General features: G+C 44.5%; 1 protein-coding gene across 1 annotated transcript; it reads right to left on the bottom strand.

The window, feature by feature from the left end:
* On the bottom strand, nucleotides 1–22,335 carry LOC139326953 (X-linked interleukin-1 receptor accessory protein-like 2; the record flags this gene model as incomplete). The annotated part of the gene is made up of 4 exons (XM_070956670.1): nucleotides 1–59; nucleotides 161–314; nucleotides 4,857–5,043; nucleotides 22,062–22,335. Coding segments are annotated over 4 exons (674 nt in total), but the record flags the coding sequence as incomplete, so codon positions are not given.
* Between the last annotated feature and the right edge of the window lie 1,931 nt (nucleotides 22,336–24,266).

Below are 24,266 nucleotides of genomic sequence, written 5' to 3'. Positions count from 1 at the left end.
TCAAAGCCTTCGTTTCTCAGATTCATTGACCTCGCAAAGCTGCCAGAGTGGCACATAATCTACACAGTAAATCAAGGAGGAAAAAGACACCCCATCAAATTTTCAGGCCCATCCCCATTGTAAGCATTGTCTTCCGATTCCACGCCGGAAGGTTCCTTACCTGTAACTTTGAGTTCAGTTGTGCGTCTGATCAGCTTCCCTTCGAACTTCAGCTCACAGGTGTAATTTCCACTGTCTTCCTCCTGCACATCTTCTATTAAAAGCGTATTCTCTTTCTGGACGACCACGCTTCTCCACAATTTGGGCTTACACTCCTAAGGAGGAACGGAAGCGAAAAAAAAGAACACAACGACACAAAGAGATCGGTGCTTCGAGCCGACAAGATCGCACGATCCCCTAATGCAACTTGACTGGATCTTCAATTATGCATGATTTGTTTTATTTATTTACTAAAAATGTCGGTTGTGACCCAGGAAGGGGACTCTTGCAAGTCCCAGGTCAACCTTGCGAATTTCTGAGGCGAGGGAATTTCCCACACCTCAGAGGATGAAAGTTGGAGAGCAGATTAGAAAAAACTCTGGTGGAATCCTTCTGTTTTTCATTTCCCATGTTGGCTGGGAATTTCTGGGGACTGTAGTCCCAGAACCCCAAGAGGAAAACCTGACCCCGGGAGAAGCTATTGAAATGTGCTTTGTTGTCTTGCCTGCACGCCAGTCATTCTCGAAACTTCTGACTTGCAATCCTGTCATTGCTCCATTGCGTCTTTCAATGGGCAATCTCCCTTCTGCTCAGTTTAATCGGGATGACAACTTAATTGTTAGTTGTCACCCATCAGGCAGATGTGGTGTAACTTATGGGTGGAACTCAGATAATAACAAGGCAAAGGGACCTCGGCATCGGGTGTGTTGAATGTTGCTTCAGCTATAAACTCACTTGGCCTTTGACACGCAGAGTTAAATGTATGTGAATGTGTGTGGCTCACTCGGATACATACACAGAGAATGAGAGAGAGAGAGAGAGAAGAGAGAGAGAGAGAGAGAGAGAAGAGAGGAGGGAGAGAATGAGAGAGAGGGAGGGAGGAAGAGGAGAGGAGGGAGAGAATGAGAGGGAGGGAGGGAGGGAGAGGAGAGGAGAGGAGAGAATGAGAGGGAGGGAGGGAGGGAGAGGAGAGGAGAGGAGAAGAGAGAAAAGGAGGGAGAGAATGAGAGGAGGGAGGGAGGGAGGGAGGGAGAGGAGAGGAGAGGAAAGGAAAGGAGAGAAGAGAAGAGGAAGAGGAAGAGGAAGAGGAAGAGGAAGAGGAAGAGGAAGAGGAAGAGGAAGAGGAAGAGGAAGAGAAATAGAAATAGAAATAGAAATAGAAATAGAAATAGAAATGAAGGGAAGGGAAGGGAAGGGAAGGGAAGGGAAGGGAAGAGAAGAGAAGAGAAGAGAAGAGAAGAGAAGAGAAGAGAAGAGAAGAGAAGAGAAGAGAAGAGAAGAGAAGAGAAGAGGGAGAGAATGAGAGGGAGGGAGGGAGGGAGGGAGAGGAATGCCTTTAAAAGCCTCTGACGAGCCCAACTGAGTTACCTGATCATCAGAGGCTTTTAAAAGCATTTTTTTCTACAACCTCTTCGGCTGAAGAGGTTGTAGAAAAAATGCTTTTAAAAGTAAAAAAAAAAAAAAAGTTGGCCACGCCCACCCAGTCACATTACCCCACCACCACCACCAAGCCAAGCCCGCAGAACCGGTAGTAACAAATTTTACATTTCACAACTGTACCCTCCCCTATACACACACACACACAAACACAAAGAGAGAGAGAGAGAGAGAGAGAGAGAGAGAGAGAGAGAGAGAGAGAGAGAGAGAGAGAGAGCAGGCAGCAGGGAAGTGAGCTATGACCTAAACTGCTAAAAGCTAAACTGCTTTCTGGATGACAGTTTTCAAATGCGGGATAATGGCCTCATGAGATTAGGACAAAATCTGCTTATGTCCCTGGAGGTTGAAGGTTGCCACTACTGTTGTCTTCTAATCAAGATCTTCCTCTCCTGGGGGGAGCGACATCCTTCGATGGCCTCCTTTGCTAGGCTGGCTTCAGATAAATATTTTTTCTCACAGGGGGCAAAGTTGCTCCCAAACAAATACAGCAACAACCCAATGCAGCACCCCCTTGGTTTCTGCTAATCTCTCATCCCAGCACGGATGTTGTCAGCCTTCCCTGACATATGACCAAGGATCAGAAGGTCTCTGCTCTCTTCTGGCATATGGTGAGGTTCTGCGTGTCGTCCTGGTTCCAGATAAATTATTTGCAAACATTATTTGCAAACTGAAGCGAAACTGACCAGTTGAAGTTTCAATTGCCTCATTCTGCTTCCGCGCCAAGACATGGAGAAAGACAGGTGGTGATAGAAGGTAGGAAGGAAGGAAGGAAGGAAGGAAGGAAGGAAGGAAGGAAGGAAGGAAGGAAGGAAGGAAGGAAGGAAGGAAAAGAAGGAAGGAAGGAAGGAAGGAAGGAAGGAAGGAAGGAAAGAAGGAAGGAAGGAAGGAAGGAAGGAAGGAAGGAAGGAAGGAAGGAAGGAAGATGAGAAGGAAGGAAGGTTAGAGAAAGAGATGGAAACGAACGAACGAAGGAACAAAGGAAGGAACAAAGGAACAAAGGAAAGAAGGAAGGAAGGAGAGTGGGAGGGAGGAAAAGGAGGAAGGAAGGAGGAAGGAAGGTAAGAAGGAAGGAGGAAAGGAAGGAGAGAGAGGGAGGGAAGGAGCAAGAGTGGGAGGGAGGGAGGAATGAAGGAGCGAGAGTAGGATGAAAGAAAGAAGGAGGGAGGAAGGAGGGAGGGAGAGCGGGAAAGCGGGAGGGAAGAAGGAAGGAAGGGGGGAAGGAGGGAGGAAAGGAAGAAGAGGGAGGGAGGGAGGGAGGGAAGGAGCAAGAGCGAGTAGAAGGAAGGGAGGAGAGGGAGGTAGTGGGAGGAAGGAAAGAGGGAGAGTGGGAGGAAGGAAAGAGGGAGGGAAAGGAGGAAGGGAGGAGGAAGGAAGGTAAGGAGGAAGGATGAAAGGAAGGAGAGGGAGGGAGGGAAGGAGCAAGAGTGGGAGGGAGGGGGGAAAGGAAGGAGAGGGAAAGAGGGAGGGAAGGAGCAAGAGCAGATGGAAGGAAGGAAGGAGAGGGAGGGAAAGAAGAAAGAAGGCTAGAGAGGGAAAGGAGGAAGAAAGGAGGAAGGGAGGGAAGGAAATAGAGGGAGGGAGAAATCCCAGATGAAATGAAAGAAAAACAGGGACTTTAAAACAGCTTGCAGGAGGCCAACTCAGGAATGAAGATGTAGGCTGTTCTAGAGTGAAAAGTCCCCCATGTATAAAAGAAGGAAATCAAAGGAACAGCAACGATTTCCATCAACCAAAAGTGTCTCTTTCCATAATTTTACCCTTATTATGAAGCTCGCACTGAAAAGAGGCTCCGCCAAGCACTCTCTTCACCAGTGTGAAGCCTGAACTGCCTTTTCTTTTCTTTTTTTAGGAAAACCTGAAAAGTTGGACAGCTTTGAAACTATTTTTTTTTTTCCGTTTTGCAATTTGGGGTCACCGACTCCCAAGAAACGGCTTCCTGAGCCACCCGTCTTCTGAGCCTTGCGTTATCTTCTGAGCTTTATTTTTCTTGTTATCCCATCTGCATATTTTTAATGAGTTGCTCCTGTTAGCTGCTTTGGGTTGCCAGAAAAAGCAGAGTAGAAATTCATTTTAAAATGCAATCTTTCTTCCCCCACCCTCAATTATGGCATCTATCTGTCGTCCATCCGTTCATCCATCCATCCATCCATTCACCCACACACCCACACATCTATCTATCTATCTATCTATCTATCTATCTATCTATCTATCTATCTATCTATCTATCTATCTATCCATCCTCTATCTTATCTATCTATCTATCTATCTATCTATCTATCTACCTACCTACCTATTTATCCATCCTCTATCTATCTATCTATCTATCTATCTATCTATCTATCCATCCTCTATTTATCTATCTATCTATCTATCTATCTATCTACCTACCTACCTATTTATCCATCCTCTATCTATCTATCTATCTATCTATCTATCTATCTATCCATCCTCTATTTATCTATCTATCTATCTATCTATCTATCTACCTACCTACCTATTTATCCATCCTCTATCTATCTATCTATCTATCTATCTATCTATCTATCTATCCATCCTCTATTTATCTATCTATCTATCTATCTATCTATCTATCTATCCATCCTCTATTTATCTATCTATCTATCTATCTATCTATCTATCTACCTATTTATCCATCCTCTATCTATCTATCTATCTATCTACCTACCTACCTACCTACCTATTTATCCATCCTCTATCTATCTATCTATCTATCTATCTATCTATCCTCTATCTATCTATCTATCTATCTATCTACCTATTTATCCATCCTCTATCTATCTATTTATCCATCCTCTATTTATCTATCTATCTATCTATCCATCTATCTGTCCGTCCGTCCGTCCATCCATCCATCCATCTATCTGTCCATCCGTCTGTCCGTCCGTCCGTCCACCCCCTCACCCACCCATCCGTCCACCCACTCATTCATCCATCCGTCTGTCCGTCCGTTTGTCCGTCCATACATCTATCTATCTACCCACCCACTCACCCACCCGTCCATCCATTCATCCATCCATCCATCCATCCATCCATCCATCCATCCATCCATCCATCTACCTATCTACCTATCTACCTATCTACCTACCTACCTACTTACCTACTTACCTACCTACCTACCTACTTATCTACCTACCCATCTATGTGTTTGTTTGTTTGTTTGTTTGATTGATTGTTTGTTTGTTTGTTTGTAACAGTCTCACCTTATACCAGATTATATCCGGTTCTTGCTTGCCCGTTTTGTAATCCTCGGTATCCGGGCAGGAAATGACTTTGGTCCTGGTGATTTCTGATTTTTCTAAGTAACGAATTGTGCTGTTGTAACAAAGTCCAAGTTCATTTTCGGCAACCGTCAAGGACATGGATACTTTCATGCAATATGTTGAGTTCCTGCAGAGAAATAACAGGAGGTGGCACTGGTTAAAACTTAAAATTAACACGATTCATCCCCTGGATCAATTGCCTTTGTCTTTAAACATTGAGCGTGCAAACACATATGAAGAACAGGTAGTTCTTGACTTACAATCACAATGGAGCCCAAAATTTATGGCGCTAAGCAAGTTAAGTGAGTTTTCCGTTTTATGACCTTTCTTGACACAGTTGTTAAGTGAATTGTTAGTTAGTAACACGGTTGCTAAGTGAATCTTGCTTCCTCGTTGACTTTGCTTGTTAGAAGGTTGCAAAAGGAGATCACATCAGGGGTGAAACTCAGCAGATTCTGACAGGTTCTGGAGAACCGGTAGTGGAAATTATGAGTAGTTCGGAGAACCGGTAAATGTCACCTCTGGCTGGCCTCAGAGTGGGGTGGGAATGGAGATTTTCCAATATCCTTCTCCACAGGTGTGGGGAGGGAATTGGGATTTTGCAGTATCCTTTCCCTGCCACACCTACCAAGCCACACCACGCCCACCAAGCCACACCCCCAGAACTGGTAGTACAAAAATTTGAATTTCACCACTGGATCACATGACCCAGGGACACAGCAACAGACATAAATACTAGTCAGTTGCCAAGCCTCTGAATTTTGATCATGGGGATGCTGCAATGGTCATAAGTGTGAAAAATGGCCATAATTCCCTTTTTTTTTTAGTGCCCTTGTAACTTTGAATAGTCAGTAAATGAACTTTTGTAAGTCGAGGACTACCTGTACCTCTCCAACCCTTGAAAAAAATCTGTGGATGGCTTATAACAACTGTTGAAATTAGAACCAGTTGACTAAGTACAACGGGAAAAAAAATTAAAAATTCGAGGAGCGTTGCAAAATGAGATGGGCCCCATTGCAGCGACCCCCTTAATCTTTTGCAAGTTAAATCAAATAACGACGAATGGCATGCTTGACCCCATCTTCATTTGATCCCAGGCAAGAATTTGAGAAATAATTTGCCTCTCCAGAATCTGGCAGACGGAGAAAATGAACAGAGAGAAATCACATTAGCTGCATTAAACAAATTGATTTTTAAGATTTACTCGGGTTCATTTCATTACGATTTTAGTAAGATTTAATTATAGCCAATTATATAAAAACTAAATTTAGTTTTTGACCTGTCCTCCTATATTCCTTTATATCTAATCCTAATCACATTTGCTTTTTAAAAATATCTATCTATCTATCTATCTATCTATCTATCTATCTATCTATCCATCATCTATCTATCTATCTATCTATCTATCTATCTATCTCCTATCTATCTATCTATCTATCTATCTATCTATCTATCTATCTATCTATCTATCCATCATCTATCTATCTATCCATCATCTATCTATCTATCTATCTATCTATCTATCTATCTATCTATCTATCCATCATCTATCTATCTATCCATCATCTATCTATCTATCTATCTATCAATCTATCTATCTCCTACCTATCTATCTATCGATCGATCTATCTATCTATCTATTGATGAGTTTCCATCCATTGCTTCTTGTCCTGCCTTCAGGTGCTTTGGAGAATAGCTTGACTCCCTTTTTTTTGTGACAGCCCCTGAGATACTGGAAGACTGCTATCTTGTCTCCCCTACTCCTTCTTTTCATTCAACTAAACAAACCCAGTTCCTGCAACTGTTCTTCATATGTTTTAGCCTCCAGACTCCTAATCACCTTTGTTGCTCTTCTCTGCACTCTTTCTAGAGTCTCCACATCTTTTTTACATCATGGCGACCAAAACTGGATGCAGGATTCCAAGTGTGGCCTTAATCTAGGAAGACAGAGAACATTTTCTACAAACCTGGAGCCAACCCCATCAAACATATCCAGACCGGACCACTAGCTCTTTCAGAGAAGACCATTGTCTCTGTGCCCAATGCCATTCTCATTCGGTTATCTCTACAATCGGCGCTCCTGGAAGAGTTATTCATAATTAATTCAGCTCAAATGATTATGAATTTTCTTGATTAGAGCACCGAAAGGTCAGCCGGTTGAGAAGGTCAGGGTAAGAATAAGTTCACCAAGAGAGTTTGTAACGCAGGCAGCTGGGACCGCCGAATAACACCTTTTGACAAACTCAATCGGTTAATGATCTTGCATTATTTAATTCTTTTTTTTTTTCCCACGCCGCCTCGGGCACGATTCTATTTAAATTGCTCGCTGGCACAACGACCTGAATCTGCTGAATTCTTCTCATTAGCTACAATTAGGTAAGAGTCAGATTGAGGAAACATACCATCCGATTAGTCAAACACTGCATGTACTTTGCCTGGAGGGAGAAGATGCATTAGCAAAAGATTAGTACGGCACAATACACATTTGCATACGTTCTAAAAATAGTTAGCAAACTCCCGATAAAGGCTTGTCTCAATGACCAACTCCCTAGTTTTCCTAAACTGGGATTTGTTTTGACTATTCCATGCATATCACCCTGAGAAGAAGCATTCAAATTCTGGTCCAATTGCCAAGAAGGGGATATGCAATATGATGGGTTGGCCAAGATTCTTTTTAATGAAAAGAAAGACTATCTTGATAGCAGTGTTCCAATATTTGAGGGGCTGCCACAAAGAAGAGGGGGTCAACCCATTCTCCAAAGCACCCGAACGCTTTGGACAAGAAGCAATGGATGGAAACTAATCAAGGAAAGAACTTGATTCTAGAACTTAAGGAGAAACTTCCTGACAGTGAGAACAATTAATCAGTAGAATGACTTGCCTCCAGACGTTGTGGGTGCTTCAACGTTGGAGGTTTTTAAGAAGAGATTGGACAACTATTTGTCTGAAATGGTGGAGGGTTTCCTGCCTGAGCAGGGAGTTGGACTAGAAGACTTCCAAGGTCCCTTCCCACTCTGTTATTCTGTTCTGTTCTTTATTAGCATAGTCAATATTTGTTTGTTTGTTTGTTTGGTTGGTTACAGCCTACGTATAGGCCGTTGAGCAGCTTGCAATAAAATTAACATCAGCAACACAGAACGACTGATTCTTCCTAACAAAGAGGAGAACCAGGGGTCATGCGATAGCTGTCCTTTTATATATGAGAGGCCGCCACAAAGAAGGACGGGGTTGACCTACTCTACACAGCTCCTGAGGATAGGACAAGAAAGCAATGGATGGAAGCTCGTTAAAGAGAGATCCAATCTGCAACTAAGGAGAAATTTCCTGACAGTGAGAACAATTAAAAAAGTGGGATGACTTGCCTCCAGAGGCTGTGGGAGCTCCAACATTGGAGGTTTTCAAGAAAAGATTGGACAACCATTTGTCCAGGATGATATGCGGTCTCCTGCCATGATCAGAGGGTGGGATTAGAAGCCCTCGGTGGTCCTTTCCTGCTTTATAATTCTATTCTATTCTATTCTATTCTATTCTATTCTATTCTATTCTATTCTATTCGGTTCTGTTCTGTTTTATTCTATTCTATTCTATTCTATTCTACTCTACTCTACTCTACTCTACTCTACTCTACTCTACTCTACTCTATTCCTATTCCTATTCCTATTCCTATTCCTATTCCTATTCTACCCTACCCTACCCTACCCTACCCTACCCTACCCTACCCTACCCTACCCTATCCTACTCAATACTCATATACTCATTCTTATTCTATTCTATTCTATTCTATTCTATTCTATTCTATTCTATTCTATTCTATTCTATTCTATTCTATTCTATTCTATTCTATTCTATTCCATTCCATTCCATTCCATTCCATTCCATTCCATTCTACTCCACTCTACTCTACTCTACCCTACCCTACCCTACCCTACCCTACCCTACCCTACCCTACCCTACCCTACCTTATCCTACCTTACCCTATAAAACAAAGTTGAGTCCTCATTAAAGATGCGAATACCAGATGTACTCAAGGAATGGCCATTATAACATTAAATCTGTTTTCCCAAGAGACTGTCAGAAGAGGATCCTATTCCCCTCTTTGTACACTTTTTTTTTCTTAAATCACCCCATTTTTGGGGGGTGGAGGGGGAATCAGACAAATTCTGGTGTAAGGTCATGACTTCATCAATATCATGTCTCATGCAATCTCTGGCAACTGAAGAATTTCAGAAGATTCTCGAGCCTACTTCCCAGAACTGTCCCCAGGGAGAAAAAAAAACAGAGCAACTGTGTAAATTCTGTAAATTAGTTTTGGGTATGAAGGGAGACATATGAGTATGTGAATGTGTGGACTCCCCATCATGACACCCATCTGTCTTGTTCCGGATTCTCATCAAGAGATGCCTGAGAAAATGGATGAATGTCTCTCTGCCTTCCTGCATATTATTCCATTCCCTCTTGATCTGGAAGCTGATGGATGTTTTTAATGGTATATTTGTTGAATGGCTGTTGCTAGTTTCATCGCAACAGCTTTTCACCTTGTACTGCTGGAATAATAATAATAATAATAAAGCTACCCTGTTAGTGCACCTCAAGAAGGGAGTTGATGTTTTGTATTTGTGTTCATTATTGTCTCATTTTCCTGGGTGAGAGCAGGAACGGTGGAGGTCAAGGAAATGAATGGGTTTGTAGACCCCGGGCAGAGCAAAAGAATAAAACTACGGCAGTTCTACCATCCGTAATATATTCCCAGAGGTAGAAGCTGGTGGGAGGAGGGGAAGGAGGCAGTCTCATACATGACACGCATAAACCTCTTCTATCATAAGCAGAATTGCTAGTGGAAGGTTTCGCAGAAAAAAAAAATAAGAGAGAGAATGTGTCACCTGTTCCAAAGAACATTTTCTTAAGAAGGTCCTGGATGTTGTGGCGTGTCGGCCACCGGCCCCTCCAGCAGCCGAATCAGAGGAGGTGGGAATCAGGGTCAGCATCAAGGCTACCTGAGAACTCCAAGGGGGAAGAGGGAATGGAGCTGTCAGAGAGAGAGAGAGAGAGAGAGAGAGAGGGAGAGAGAGAGGCAGGCTGTCAGCCCTCAGATGGAGAGTCAACAGCCCCCAGGTCTGGAGGTGGCTGATGAGAAAGAGGAGGAACAGCTGGGTCCAGTGCCTGACGCGTAGATGCACAGAGGTCAGAGGAGAGGAGAGCAGTGGAAATCTATGGGCCGGTCCTTGGGATGGAAGAGCCACTGCTGCTAGCGAAGCCCCACCCTAGTTCTGGAGATAAAAGGCAGGTGATGGAGATGAATAGGTGTGGCAGACAACTATTCATCTTCCGGATGGATGGACTTGTTAGCCTGCGTTGAGCGAGAAACTTTTTGCCGGGACTGCTGGCACTCCTAATAAAGGAATCTTTGAGTTCACTTCAGAGGGTTTGTTGTGTTTGGAGAGCTGGGTCAGAACACTGGAGTTCATCAAGACAGGTAAAGTGTTTCACCTGTACAGTCGTGTCCGACTCTAGCGAACATCTCCGTTTCTTAGCTGAGGGAACCAGAAGACATTTTCCGTGGTCATGTGCCTGGCATGACTTATACGCCGAGGCACACGGAATGCTGTGACCTTCCCACCGAAGTGGTACCTATTTATCTACTCACATTAGCGTGCTTTCGAACGGCAATGCGGGCAGTAGTTGGAACAAGCTACGGGAGCTCGCTCCTGTGGCACGGCACTCGGGTCTCGAACCCAGCCCGTCAGCTTCCCAGATGACAAGCTCAGCGTCTTTAAACGCAAAGCCATCAACACAAGTCCTAAAGTATTCAGGAGCGCTCAATTGGGATTGAAAGGTGCCAGGAATGCTGACCAATGAACGATCTTACCCAGAAGCTTCTCGACCTGCCGAGCAATCATCTCTGATTCTGTTAGTCTGCAGTGGCAAACAGAGTACCATTAACTGAAAAGATGTCTAAAGGCTAATTGATGGACAGCTGAGTGAAAGGAACAACTCTAACCTTTCCCCATCTTTTTATACCACGTTATTATTAAAGGGCTGCCATTAAACGGAGCCTCAAGAGTCTCCTTAGCACTTAAGTCAATGAAAAGCTACAAAACCTGATTAGCAACGTCTATAGCAGGGCAACCCAACTCCTTCGGTTGAGACTTTGGTGCTTTGGAGAACATCCTGAAGACCAGGGTCCAAACAAAGATGAGGTCAGGGATCCTTGCAGAATCCAAATCCACATCCAAATCAGGGGTGCTATTCAGCAGGTTCTGACAGGTTCTGGAGAACCGGTAGCGGAAATTTTGAGTAGTTCAAAGAGCTGGCAAATATCACCTTTGGCTGGTCCCAGAGTGGGTGGGAATGGAGATTTTGTAATATCCTTTTCTCTGGAGTGGGTGGAAATGGAGATTTTGCAGTATCCTTCCCCTGTCATGCCCACTAAGCCACGCCCACCAAGCCACACCACACCCTTCAAGCCACGCCCACAGAAACGGTAGTAAAAAAATTTGAATTCCACCACTGATCCAAATCCTTCCATTCCCCCCTATCCTGTCAGAGCTGAAGAAGCTTCTTGGAGGAAGAAGCGAAATGTCTTCAAAAGAAAAAAACAAGAAAGTCCAGTTGCCTCCAGAATAAGCACCTTTGGGACAACCATGACCTGGATGACTGAGAATCTCTACAGACCATCAAGCTTTGGAGAACATTCTCCAAAGATCAGGGTCCAAGCGAAGGTGGGGTCAGGGGTCTGCTTTGGGAGGGGAGTTTTAAGAGTGAAATGGGTGCCATAAGCATCTTCACAGGATGAGTGAGATGGGTGGCATATGAATTTAATAAATACATTCTAACATGCAGCTGACTCCCCCCAATGTGTATGAAGGACATCAGGCCAGTGAAAGATCTACCACGGGGTTCTTCTAAAGTTTTGGGGTGATGAAAGTCTGTACCAGCCACGCCTTTGGAAATCCAGAGATCCAATCTGGAACTAAGGGGAAATTTCCTGACGGTGAGAACAATTAATGAGTGGGATGACTGTTCTGTTCTGTTCTGTTCTGTTCTGTTTTATTCTTTCATTCTATTCTATTCTATTCTATTCTATTCTATTCTATTCTATTCTATTCTATTCTATTCTATTCTATTCTATTCTATTCTATTCTACCCTACCCTACCCTATCCTACCCTACCCTACCCTACCCTACCCTACCCTATTCTACCCTATTCTACCCTATCCTATCCTACCCTACCCTACCCTACCCTACCCTACCCTATTCTATTCTATTCTATTCTATTCTATTCTATTCTATTCTATTCTATTCTATTCTATTCTATTCTATTCTATTCTACCCTACCCTACCCTACCCTACCCTACCCTATTCTATTCTATTCTATTCTATTCTATTCTATTCTATTCTATTCTATTCTATTCTACCCTACCCTACCCTACCCTACCCTACCCTACCCTATTCTATTCTATTCTATTCTATTCTATTCTATTCGCAAGTAGTTCCACTGATTAATTGTTCTAACTGTCAAGAAATTTCTCCTTAGTCCTAGATTGCTTCTCTCCTTGATTAATGTTGGAATCACAGTTATCAATATAACTTCTTGGTAAGATAACATATTTTTCCACCCACTCTCTGACTTCTATCTATCTATCTATCTATCTATCTATCTATCTATCTATCTATCTATCTATCTATTACTATCCACCTTAATCTCGCAGGGTTTCTTTCTTTCTTCTTCTGTTCTTCTGCAGCATTTCCCTTTAATCTTATTTACTCACCGCTGCTGCCTTCTGCGGTTAGAATTCTAGTTCAGCTTGAAAAAATGTGGAGGGAACGTTATTTTTTTGTTATTTTTTGCAAAATCCAATTGCTGGATCGCCCTCTCTAAAATGCTACAGAAATCTCCCATTGGCCAATTGGCTTCAAGGTAATCAGGAAATTGTCACCACGGGCAACTATCGAAGTTCCGTATAGATCTTGGTTTTGACATTTAATCCCCCTGAGCTTTTTTCTATGGCTGGGTTATCAGCAAGATATTTCTTCCAAGGCACTGGAGAAAGAAAGGAAGGGTAGGAGGTTGTGTTGTGGTTTTTTTCCATCGTGTGGAGAAGGATGAGAGTGGGAAGCAGCAGTCATAATTACATCTTCCTCTTTTCTTTTCTTTTTGGTTATATTCTTATTTTTTTTCCTGTTTTTTTCCCTCCATTCTTCCTTTTCTTTTCTTTTTTCTTTCTGCACTTTTTAGTTCTTCTTTTTATTCTGCTCCTTTAAAAAAAAATTTGTAGTTTGACTGGGCTTTTATCTCCATCACTGTAATGCTTAATAAAATTATTTGGAAAAAAAAATGCAAACTGCAAAAGTCCTGATGGTTTACCTTTAAAGCCTTAAGTGGCTTGGGACTGGGTTATCTGAGGGATCACCTTTTTCCAGGAATCTCTTACCCATCCAAATAGATTGATCAGAATGAGCATGCTGCAGATCCCATCAGCCTAAGAGTGTTGGCTGATGGGGGCCGGAAGATGGGCCTTTTCTGTAGTGGCCCCTGCTCTAGGGAGCATCCTCTCTTTGGAGATTAGAATGGCCTCAACCCTTGTTAGCCTTTTGTAAGGCCTTCAAAACCTGGACATATTCCTGGATCCTGAAGATGTTAAGAGCACCTTTTCCTGGCTTTATTGTTAATTGGCTAAATATATCAGTTGCTATGTATTTTGGTTTTGGATGTCCCTGTTGTTGTTATTGTTTTAAAATGGTATCGCAATTTTAATTGTAATTATTATTTTTAATTATAAGCCACCCAGAATCATTAACTAAGATAGGTGGCTATAAAAATTGATTGATTGATTGAGAAAGAGGAGGAGGAGGAGGAGGAGGAGGAGGAGGAGGAGGAGGAGGAGGAGGAGGAGGAGGAGGAGGAGGAGGAGGAGGAGAAGAAGAAGAAGAAGAAGAAGAAGAAGAAGAAGAAGAAGAAGAAGAAGAGAAGAAGAAGAAGAGGAAGAAGAAGAAGAAGATGCATTTCCACACTAATAAACCTCCTTTTGCATCAGTCAAGACCAAAGATTAGTAACTTTTTTTTGGTGCCAAACTCAGCAGCTAATGATGGAAATAATTAACAGATCAGGGTGTATCAGCTCAAAGGGGAGCAACACGGGCTATGAATCTTCATTGTTTCTGCCTAGTTAGAAGCTTTTTGTATTTGTTTTCTGGCTTAAAACTCTGATGACTCCAAGGGAAGAGGAGGAGGAGGAAAGGGAGGGAGGGAGGGAGGGAGGGAGGAAGGAAGGAAGGAAGGAAGGAAGGAAGGAAGGAAAGGCAGGAGAGGTTGGGAGGGGAAGGGAGGGGAAGGAAGAGAAAGAAAGAAAGAAAGAAAGAAAGAAAGAAAGAAAGAAAGAAAGAAAGAAAGAAAGAAAGAAAGAAAGAAAGAAAGAAAGAAAGATTGACTCAGGGCTGGGGTTGGCATCAAATCTGCTTTGTTAGTTGCTGATGTGACCTCCAGAAGGAAAGCACATTCTACATCTGTGTTTTCTGTCCCCGAAGCAAGTTCATGGGTGGCCACTAAGGCCTAATCACCAAAGGCCTGACTACAGAGGAATCGCTGGATTGGTTTCTTGCATTTTCCCAAAATAATGCTAAAACAAAAATAGACCTAGAGAACACCCAGGAAAGAGCACCGTCCAAGATTTAAGAGTAGGGAGGGGGAACCTAATGGCCACAGAGGCAGAATGCAAACCAAGTCACAATCTTTGGGTGACAATGGTGAGATGATGATGATGAAGAAGAAGATGAAGAAGAAGAAGAAGATGAAGAAGATGATGAAGAAGAAGATGAAAATGATGATGATGATGAAAAAGAAGATGATGAAGATGAAAACGATGATGAAGAAGAAGATGAAAATGAAGATGAAAATGAATAAGAAGATGATGAAAATGATGATGATGATGATGAAGAAGATGATGATGAAGAAGAAGATGATGAAGAAGATGAAGATGATGATGAAGAAGAAGATGAAGATGAGAATGAAGAAGAAGAAGATGAAAATGAAGAAGAAGAAGATGAAAATGATGATGATGAAGAAGAAGATGAAGAAGAAGAAGATGAAGAAGATGTTGAAGAAGAAGATGAAAATGATGATGATGATGAAAAAGAAGATGATGAAGAAGATGAAAACGATGATGAAGAAGAAGATGAAAATGAAGATGAAAATGAATAAGAAGATGATGAAAATGATGATGATGATGATGAAGATGATGATGAAGAAGAAGATGATGAAGAAGATGAAGATGATGATGAAGAAGATGAAGATGAGAATGAAGAAGAAGAAGATGAAAATGAAGAAGAAGAAGATGAAAATGATGATGATGAAGAAGAAGATGAAGAAGAAGAAGATGAAGAAGATGATGAAGAAGAAGATGAAAATGATGATGATGATGAAAAAGAAGATGATGAAGAAGATGAAAACGATGATGAAGAAGAAGATGAAAATGAAGATGAAAATGAATAAGAAGATGATGAAAATGATGATGATGATGATGAAGAAGATGATGATGAAGAAGATGATGAAGAAGATGAAGATGATGATGAAGAAGAAGATGAAGATGAGAATGAAGAAGAAGAAGATGAAAATGAAGAAGAAGAAGATGAAAATGATGATGATGAAGAAGAAGATGATGAAGAAGATGAAGAAGATGATGATGAAGAAGAAGATGAAGAAGAAGATGAAAATGAAGAAGAAGAAGAAGAAGAAGAAGAAGAAGATGATGATGAAGAAGATGAAGAAGATGATGAAGAAGAAGATGAAGAAGAAGATGAAAATGAAGAAGAAGAAGAAGAAGAAGAAGATGAAAATGAAGAAGAAGAAGAAGAAGAAGAAGAAGAAGAAGAAGAAGAAGAAGAAGAAGAAGAAGAAGAAGAAGAAGAAAATGAAGAAGAAGAAGAAGGAGAAGAAGAAGAAGAAGGAGGAGGAGGAGGAGGAGGAGGAGGAGGAGAAGGAGGAGGAGGAGGAGAAGGAGAAGGAGAAGGAGAAGGAGAAGGAGAAGGAGAAGGAGAAGAAGATGCAATAACAAAAGAAAGAAGGGTTAGGGTTTTTTAACAGCTTCTAACTTTGGGAGGTTGGGCAGGTAGAGGAAGCGTCTGGTTTTGTTTCTTTACAATTAGCCGAATCATCACGGCCGCCCGTTATCATTGTACAAATCGTCCATTAACTTCCTCTGGATTTTTGGCACGCTGATGAATTATGCCAGACTTTGGATGCGTGCTCTTTTCGGAAACAATTGGAGCCTCGGTCCTTTGGCAAGCAACGTTTCAATTCAGAGTGGAATTTTTTTCCAGCTGATTTGTTACGTTCTTGAAAAATGAGGCCTTGCAATGGAAACGCTGACAGATTTAAACTCTGGTTGCATCAGCAAGAGCGGAAAGATTAATGGCGCAGCTCTTCCCCGCAGAACGCCTCGCGCTTCCTATTCAGGTCTTAGATATCAGGACATCCTGGGTGATGCTCTTAATGTGGCTCCTTGGACACGAAGGTCCAAGGGACCTGGGTCAAAATTCAGAGGAGAATTACATCCCAGAAGAACAAGGAGAGAGGGAGGGAGGGAGGGAGAGAGGGAGAAGGAGAGAGATGGAGGAAGAGGGAGGAAGAGAGAGGGGGGAAGGGTGGAGAGAGGGAGGGATGGAGGGGAAAAGACAGAGAGGGGGAAGGAAAAGATGGAGAGAGGGGAAGGAGAAAGAGGGAGGGAGGGGGAGAGAGTGAAGGAGGGAGAGGGAGGGAGGGAAAGAGAGAGGGAGATGGAGGGAGAGAGAGGGAGATGGAAAGGGAAGGGTGGAGAAAAAGGGTGGGACGGAGGGAAAGGGAGGGGGAGGAAGGGCTGGAGAGAGGGGAGAAAGAGGGAGGGAGGGAAAGAAAGAAAGAGGAAAGGAGGGAGGGAAAGAGAGAGGAAGAGACCTGGTCCAGAACTCAGAGGAGAATTACATCCCAGAAGAACAAGGAGAGAGGGAGGGAGGGAGAGAGGGAGAAGAAGAGAGATGGAGAAAGAGGGAGGAAGAGAGAGGGGGGAAGGGTGGAGAGAGGGAGGGATGGAGGGAAAAAGACAGAGAGGGGGAAGGGAAAGATGGAGAGAGGGGAAGGAGAAAGAGGGAGGGAGGGGGAGAGAGAGGGAAGGAGGGAGAGGGAGGGAGGGAAAGAGAGAGGGAGATGGAGGGAGAGAGAGGAAGAGAGAGAGAGATGGAAAGGGAAAGGTGGAGAAAGAGGGAGGGACGGAGGGAAAGAGAAAGGGAGGCGGGAGGAAGGGACAGAGAGGGGGGAGAAAGAGGGAGGGAGGGAAAGAAAGAGGAAAGGAGGGAGGGAAAAAGAGAGAGAGATGGAGAGAGAGAGTGGATGGTCTGGGCAGAGATAAGCATTGACCTATTTATTTATTTATTTATTTATTTATTAGATTTTTATACCGCCCCCTCTCCCGAAGGACTCGGGGCGGTGCACAGCCAAAGTTAAAAACATACAATATAAACTATTAAAATACGTTTAAAACAGAATTAAATCTAAAATGGCTCCCCAATTTAAAATGCCTTACCCATACCCCTATAAAAAGACGAATTTAAAATTTAAAAATTTAAAATTTCCACATTTAAAAAGGGGGAAGATTTAGGCCAGGCCAGCTTGATAAAATAGAAAAGTCTTAAGCGCGCGGCGGAAGGTGCGCAGATCCGGGATCCTACGTATCTCCGGGGGGAGCTCGTTCCAAATCGTAGGTGCCCCCACAGAGAAGGCTCTCCCCCTAGGGGCCGACAGCCGACATTGTTTGGCCGACGGCACCCAGAGGAGCCCCTCTCTATGGGAGCGTACTGGCCGGTGGGAGGCTATTGGTGGTAGCAGGCGGTCCTGTAAATAACCAGGTCCTAAGCCATGGAGCGCTTTAAAGGTGATAACCAGAACCTTGAAGCGCACTCGGAAGACCACCGGGAGCCAGTGCAGCTCGCGCAGGAGAGGTGTCACATGGGAACTCCATGTCGCTCCCATCACCACCCGCGCGGCCGCACTCTGCGCCAGTTGGAGCCTCCGAGTGCACCTCAAGGGGAGCCCCATGTAGAGAGCGTTGCAATAATCCAGACGAGAAGTAACGAGGGCATGAGTGACTGTGTGTAGGGAGTCCCGATCTAGATAGGGACGCAACTGGCGGATCAGGCGAACCTGATGAAAAATCCTCCCGGACACGGCCGTCACATGCTCTTCTAACGACAGCCGTGAATCCAGGAGGACACCCAAGTTGCGAGCCCTATCCGTGGGGGCCAATGATTCGCCCCCAATAGTCAGCGATGGCATTAGCTGACTATATCGGGACGTCGGAAACCACAGCCACTCGGTCTTGGATGGGTTGAGCCTGAGCCTGTTCCTCCCCATCCAGATCCGTACGGCCTCCAGGCACTGGGACATCACTTCAAGGGCATCGTTGGGGTGATCCGGGGTGGAGATGTACAGCTGGGTGTCGTCAGCGTACTGATGGTATTCCACCCCAAAACCACGGATGATCTCGCCCAGCGGCTTTACATAAATGTTGAACAAAAGGGGCGAGAGGACCGATCCCTGCGGCACCCCACATATGAGGGGCCTCGGGGTCGACCTCTGCCCCCCTGTCAACACAGACTGCGACCGGTCGGAGAGAAAGGAGGAGAACCACCTTAGTACGGTGCCTCCCACCCCCAACTCTTCCAACCGGTGCAGCATGATACCATGGTCGATGGTATCAAAAGCCGCTGAGAGATCTAACAGGACCAGGACAGAGGAGCAGCCCCTGTCCCGAGCCCTCCAGAGATCATCAACCAACGTGACCAATGCCGTTTCCGTGCTGTATCCAGGCCTGAAACCCGACTGGAACGGATCCAGATACGAGGACCTACACGAGGAAGGCCAGTTTGGTCTAGTGGTTAAAGCATCAGGCTGAAAACCAGGAGATGACAAGTTCTAGTCCTGTTTTAGGAACGAAAGCCAGCTGCGTGACTTTGGCCCGATCACCAGGAGACGGTGAGTTCTAATCCCGATGTAGGCATGAAAGGCGGCTGGGTGCTTTGAGCCAATCACCAGGCGACGGTGAGTTCTAGTCCTTTCTTAGTCATGAAAACTGGCTGGGTGACTTTGGGCCAATCCCCGGGAGATTCTTGAGTTCTCCGATGTATGGACTTCACCTACCCACAATTCCCCAGGCAGAATGTACGGCCGACTTGTCTATTCCCAGAATTCTGCGATGGGAAGTTTGCACATCCTAACGTTGCCATTAATTTGAGAGCCGTTCCTTTAGCTCCTCTTGTGGCCGTTTAGCAGAAATCAATTCAATACCGGAGCCGGGATTGCTTTTTTTTTTTTTTCCTTCTTCTTTTTTTCTTTCAAGGCAAGAACTCTTTTGCAATCTGAAAAGAGACATATTACTCAAATCAATTCCTTATAGCACTGCGGGCTTCTTCTTCTTTTTTCTACGGGCCGCCAACTGCTTCAGATAACCGCAAAAAAAAAAATAGTCTGTTCTATCAGGAACTCACAGGAGAGACGGCGATGGACAGAGGTCAGATATGGACGGGGCAGAGTCACGACCCCGGGCTGCCCCATTTGTTTGCTTGTCAGTTTCCCTGCCCTTGCAGCCGAGAAACTTTTAACTTGGAAATGTGCGTTTCAAGCTCTTTGCATTTTAAAGTTCTCTGAGGGCCATTTATAGTCAGGCTCATTTCATTTTAAAAGAAATAGCTCTGACCTCCTTGGTCCCTGGTCTCGAATGTATGTTTAGCAAAGGTATTTCTCAGGTTACATTGTCTTTATCCAGAAAGGCCGTTCCTTCTTCCTTCTTCTCAGCAGAAATTCAAATCCGTCGAGTTCCAGTGAAGATTTAAGTTGCAGTCAATGAGTTACGTTGGTCATCCCAACGTGGAATCCTACCTTAACTGAAAGATACCCAAAGTTGTTCCTGAGTGAGGCAGTGTTGTGCTCCGCCAGCAGCCTGCAGAGCTGGCAGTGGAGTCGGACAGTGAGGAGTCTGGGGAAGGAACAAGGGGCAATCCTGGAGTCTGGGGAAGGCCCGGATAAGAGCTCTGCATCAGAGGCAGAAATAGGGCCAGGGCCACCTGGGAGTGATATGCGGACTCCGGAACCTCCAGAGTTGGACATCAGAGGAACAGGAGGAGCCTGTTCCTAGTGCACGCATATGCAGAGCTGCCAGAAGGCAAGAACAGTTAAAACAAAAGGGACGACTCAGGAGTAAGGCCTGGAGATGATTGGCCCCTCTCATAAGGCTTAAAAGAGGAGCAAAGGCACGTGGGCCCTTTGCAGGAAAGCAACGTTGTTAATTCTGTTCTCAGTCGGCATCTCTATTTGATTCTGGACTCTGTGTGGCTTTGCCAAGTAGGTCTTTGGCAGCGTGTCAACGGAGATAAAGGTGGGTGATTATCCCAAAGGACTTTGTGTAACTAATTGGGACTCAGCTGTGAATGAATGTAATTCACAGCTGTTGCAATAAAAGAGGTTTTTGGGACTACTCGTGTGTTTTAATGACTCAGGAAACCTAGATCACAACAGGCAGCCTTGTAATCAGAGGTGGGCTGCTGGGGTTCGCAGGGATTCGGGAGAACCTCTAGCTAAGATTCTGTGCCGTTCGGAGGACCTTCAAATCCCACTCCTGGCTGGCCACGCCCTTCCCCTCCCAGGAGACCCCACGCAGCTGGTTTTGGATGTAGGTAAGTGCAGGACATGCACAGAGCCGCAGGGAGGGCGAAAAAATGGGCCTGCTGGAAGTTTGGGCCCATTTTCAACCTCCAGAGGGCCTCCAGAGCCTGGAGAGGCTGTTTTAGCCCTCCCGGAGCCTCGAGGAAAGCCTCTGGAGCCTAATCTGACTAGGCCACCATAGCCACATCCACCCAGCAACCAGGCAGAGAATCCCTTGCTAAAATTTTTGAAGCCCAACCCTGCTCGTAATAACAACAACAGTAACAACGACAACGATGGAGGAAAAAAATCGCAAAATACGAAGACCGGCAAACAGAAGTAGGATGACGGTGGAAAAAGAAAGCCAATTTAATTCCAATAGGCGCCTTGTGTACCATCCCAAAATGTCCTAAACATTTATTAGCATCGACAAAATCTCTGTCAGTCAATTGCAAAAGGCATCTTTACTCAGAACAGCTTAGATCTTTAATACCGTCAAACAAGAACCTCAATATGTTGACCAACAACAATAATGATGATCAACAATAACAGCAGCAACCACGTGAAAAGGGAGGATGATCTGGAAGTCTGGATGGTTGGTTGGTTGCTTGATTGGATGGATGGATGGATGGATAGATGGATGGATGGATGGATGGATGGAGACTTCCCAAGTCTCCGAAACATAGCCGAGGTCATAGGCATTCCCAAACAAGGTGAATGATACACGTTTCTTAAAGTCATGAAATGATGTCATGTATGTATTTGCCATATTTAACATCAGAACACAAGCACTGCACTGTCTGCTTGAGCAGGCACATGATCCAAGTGTTATCATGTGGAGCGTCATTGCTTGCTACACATGCCATTGGCAATCCATCCATCCATCCATCTACTCATCCATCCATCCATCCACCCACCCACCCACCCTTCCACCCATCCATCCAACCATCCATCCATCCCTCCATCCATCCATCCATCTATCCATCCATCCATTCATCCATCCGCCCATCTGCCCATCCACCCATCTACCCATCTGCCCATCTACCCATCTATCCGTCAATCCATCCATCCATCCATCCATCCATCCATCCATCCACCCATCCATCCATCCATCTGCCCATCTGCCCATCTGCCCATCTGCCCATCTACCCATCTACCCATCTACCCATCCATCCATCCATCCATCCACCCATCCACCCATCCACCCATCCACCCATCTACCCATCTGCCCATCTACCCATCTATCCATCAATCCATCCATCCATCCATCCATCCATCCATCCATCCATCCATCCATCCATCTGCCCATCTGTCCATCCATGCAAGCAAGCAAAAAACCATCCATCCATCCACCTGTCTACCATTCTGCCCATCTACCCATCTGCCCGCCCATCCATTTATCCAAACATCCATCCAAACATCCACCCATCTGCCCATCCATCCATCCATCCATCCATCCTTCTCCTGCATGACACCCACCTTAAGACGCAGGTGTAGAAGCTGCTGTCTTGGACTTCCGCGGTGTGAAACCAGATGGAGTCTTCATCCTTGTTGATCCTCCCTTCCGAGAAGATAATGGGCTCTTCGAAATCCCCTTTGTTTTTGTACCACATCAGACGCAGCCCCGTGCTTTGAGCCATGCTGTAGTTTGTGCGGATATAGCTGTAGAAAAGAGCGCATTTCACGCGCACCGGCTCACCTGCCAAAGCCATATACTTCTTGAGGTCCACCAGCCAGTCAATGCAGCCATCCACTGAAAACCAAGAGGAAGAGCAGAATGTCATCACAATTGTCCAGTCTCAAGACCCAGCTGGCAATTGATCACAGCTCCCTTAATATTTCATGGTTGAGCATGACTTGGCTAAAATCTCTTAAAACAGGACCTGACTGCGTTTCCGAGAACTCCATCCTTTTAAGATGTCCCTTCTACCACTTCATTATTTTTCTCTGTTTTCAGTTCCCTTAAAGTCCTTCCGATCTCTGGCTTCGGGGACTAATTTCCAAATCACAGCATATCAAATATAATTACAATACATTCACTTGTAACCCAGACAGGTTCTGCTCAATTTCCATTTCAAACCCATTATCGTGTATGGTATTGAGAAAGGTTAAGTTCAAGAGACGTCTGATGGGGAGCTGAGAACATCCAACGTGTTCAAGAAAAAGAAGCAAAAAAGTCAAGTACCGTATGAATCTCACTCGAAAGCGAGATTAAATCCCCGTTGTAACAGTTGGCAATTAAAACTCCACAATGCGGAGCTTGGAAAAGCTGGACGCAACATCCTTGCTGTTCAATGAATAGATGATTTCTCCTGATAACTTCCCCATATTCATACAACTTCCCCAGTTGTGTACACTTGAATGGGGGGGGAAGGGGAACCTACACAATTTTAATCATGAAGCTCTTACTCTATCCTAGGAGTCTGCAACCTTAAACACTTAAAGAGCCATTTGGACCTGTTTCCCACAGAAAAGAAAACACCGGGAGCCACAAAATCCTTCCCGTGCCTGACTATTTCTTGAGCGGCCACAAAACTAGCATATGTAGTTGAATTAAACCTTCTGTTTTCTTCTGAAACTTTTCTTTTCTTGGATTTATCCATGGTTGGCCTACCGGGGGTTGAAAAGCTCAATAAATCATGTGTCAGTGGGTGCCACACATTGGCGGTTGTGACATATATTTTGAGTGACAGGGAGCCACAGCTGAGGGGTGAAAGAGCCACATGCAGCTCCAGAGCTGCAGATTGCTGATCCCTGCTCTATCCTATTTATGGATCAGATCTGCTCTAACGGTTTTCTTTATGATGTAGCCAACATCAGAGGGAAAATTTGGGAAATTCTAACAGCTCTGCCAAGATAGAGCAACTCTATATAATTCCTGGATCCATTTTCATTAACAAGGCTGTCATGACGTAGAAAGGACTTGCAAAAATCACGTTTGGGTTAGCATGCCTTCTTCATCCCTCCTTGTTCTTTTTTCCCTTTATTGTTGTTGTGTCATAAATACCTCCTGCAAACCTTTCTAATCATGAACAGGGATGATGGATTGCAATCAGCGGTGGGTTTCAGATATTGTTACCACCGGGTCACCTTCCGCGCACGCTCATTGGGTACAATTCATTTGCTTAACAACCACAGAATTTGCTTAACAACCATGGCGTTTGCATAATGATGGCCACCCAAAATGCTGAAAAATCACGTCTAATCATGTGATGCATCAACTTGTGAATACAACAACTTAACAATCGCAATCCTGGCCTCAGTTATTAGTCGTAAGTCAAGACTAGTCATATGTGGTCAAAGCGGTGTATTAACTTCTGTACAAGATAACTTCTCATACATCAAACTCTTAATTAGCTGTCCCTCAATGAAAAGGGGTGGGGCAGCAGCTCAGCAATTAAGACACTGGGCTTGTCAGCTGGAAAGCCAACAGCCCAGGTTCGAGACCCGAGTGCCGCGCGATGGGGTGAGTTCCCATCCTCACCTCAGCTCCAGTCAACCCAGGAGTTTGAAAGAATGCAAATGAGAGTAGATAAATAGGTACCACTTCAATGGGAGGGTAACGGAGCTCTGTGCTGGCCCAGGTTCGAGACCCAAGTACCACACGATGGGGCGAGCTCCTGTCCTCACCTCAGTTCCTGCCAACCTAGCAGTTCAAAAGCATGCAAATGAGAATAGATAAAT

Source organism: Pituophis catenifer, unplaced genomic scaffold (genome assembly GCF_029215685.1).
Source record: "Pituophis catenifer annectens isolate HBS135680 unplaced genomic scaffold, rPitCat1.0.hap2 SCAF_403, whole genome shotgun sequence".
In the NCBI taxonomy this organism is placed as follows: domain Eukaryota; kingdom Metazoa; phylum Chordata; class Lepidosauria; order Squamata; family Colubridae; genus Pituophis; species Pituophis catenifer.
Note: the sequence above shows the minus strand (reverse complement) of the source record. Positions and strands in the feature narration are given on the sequence as shown.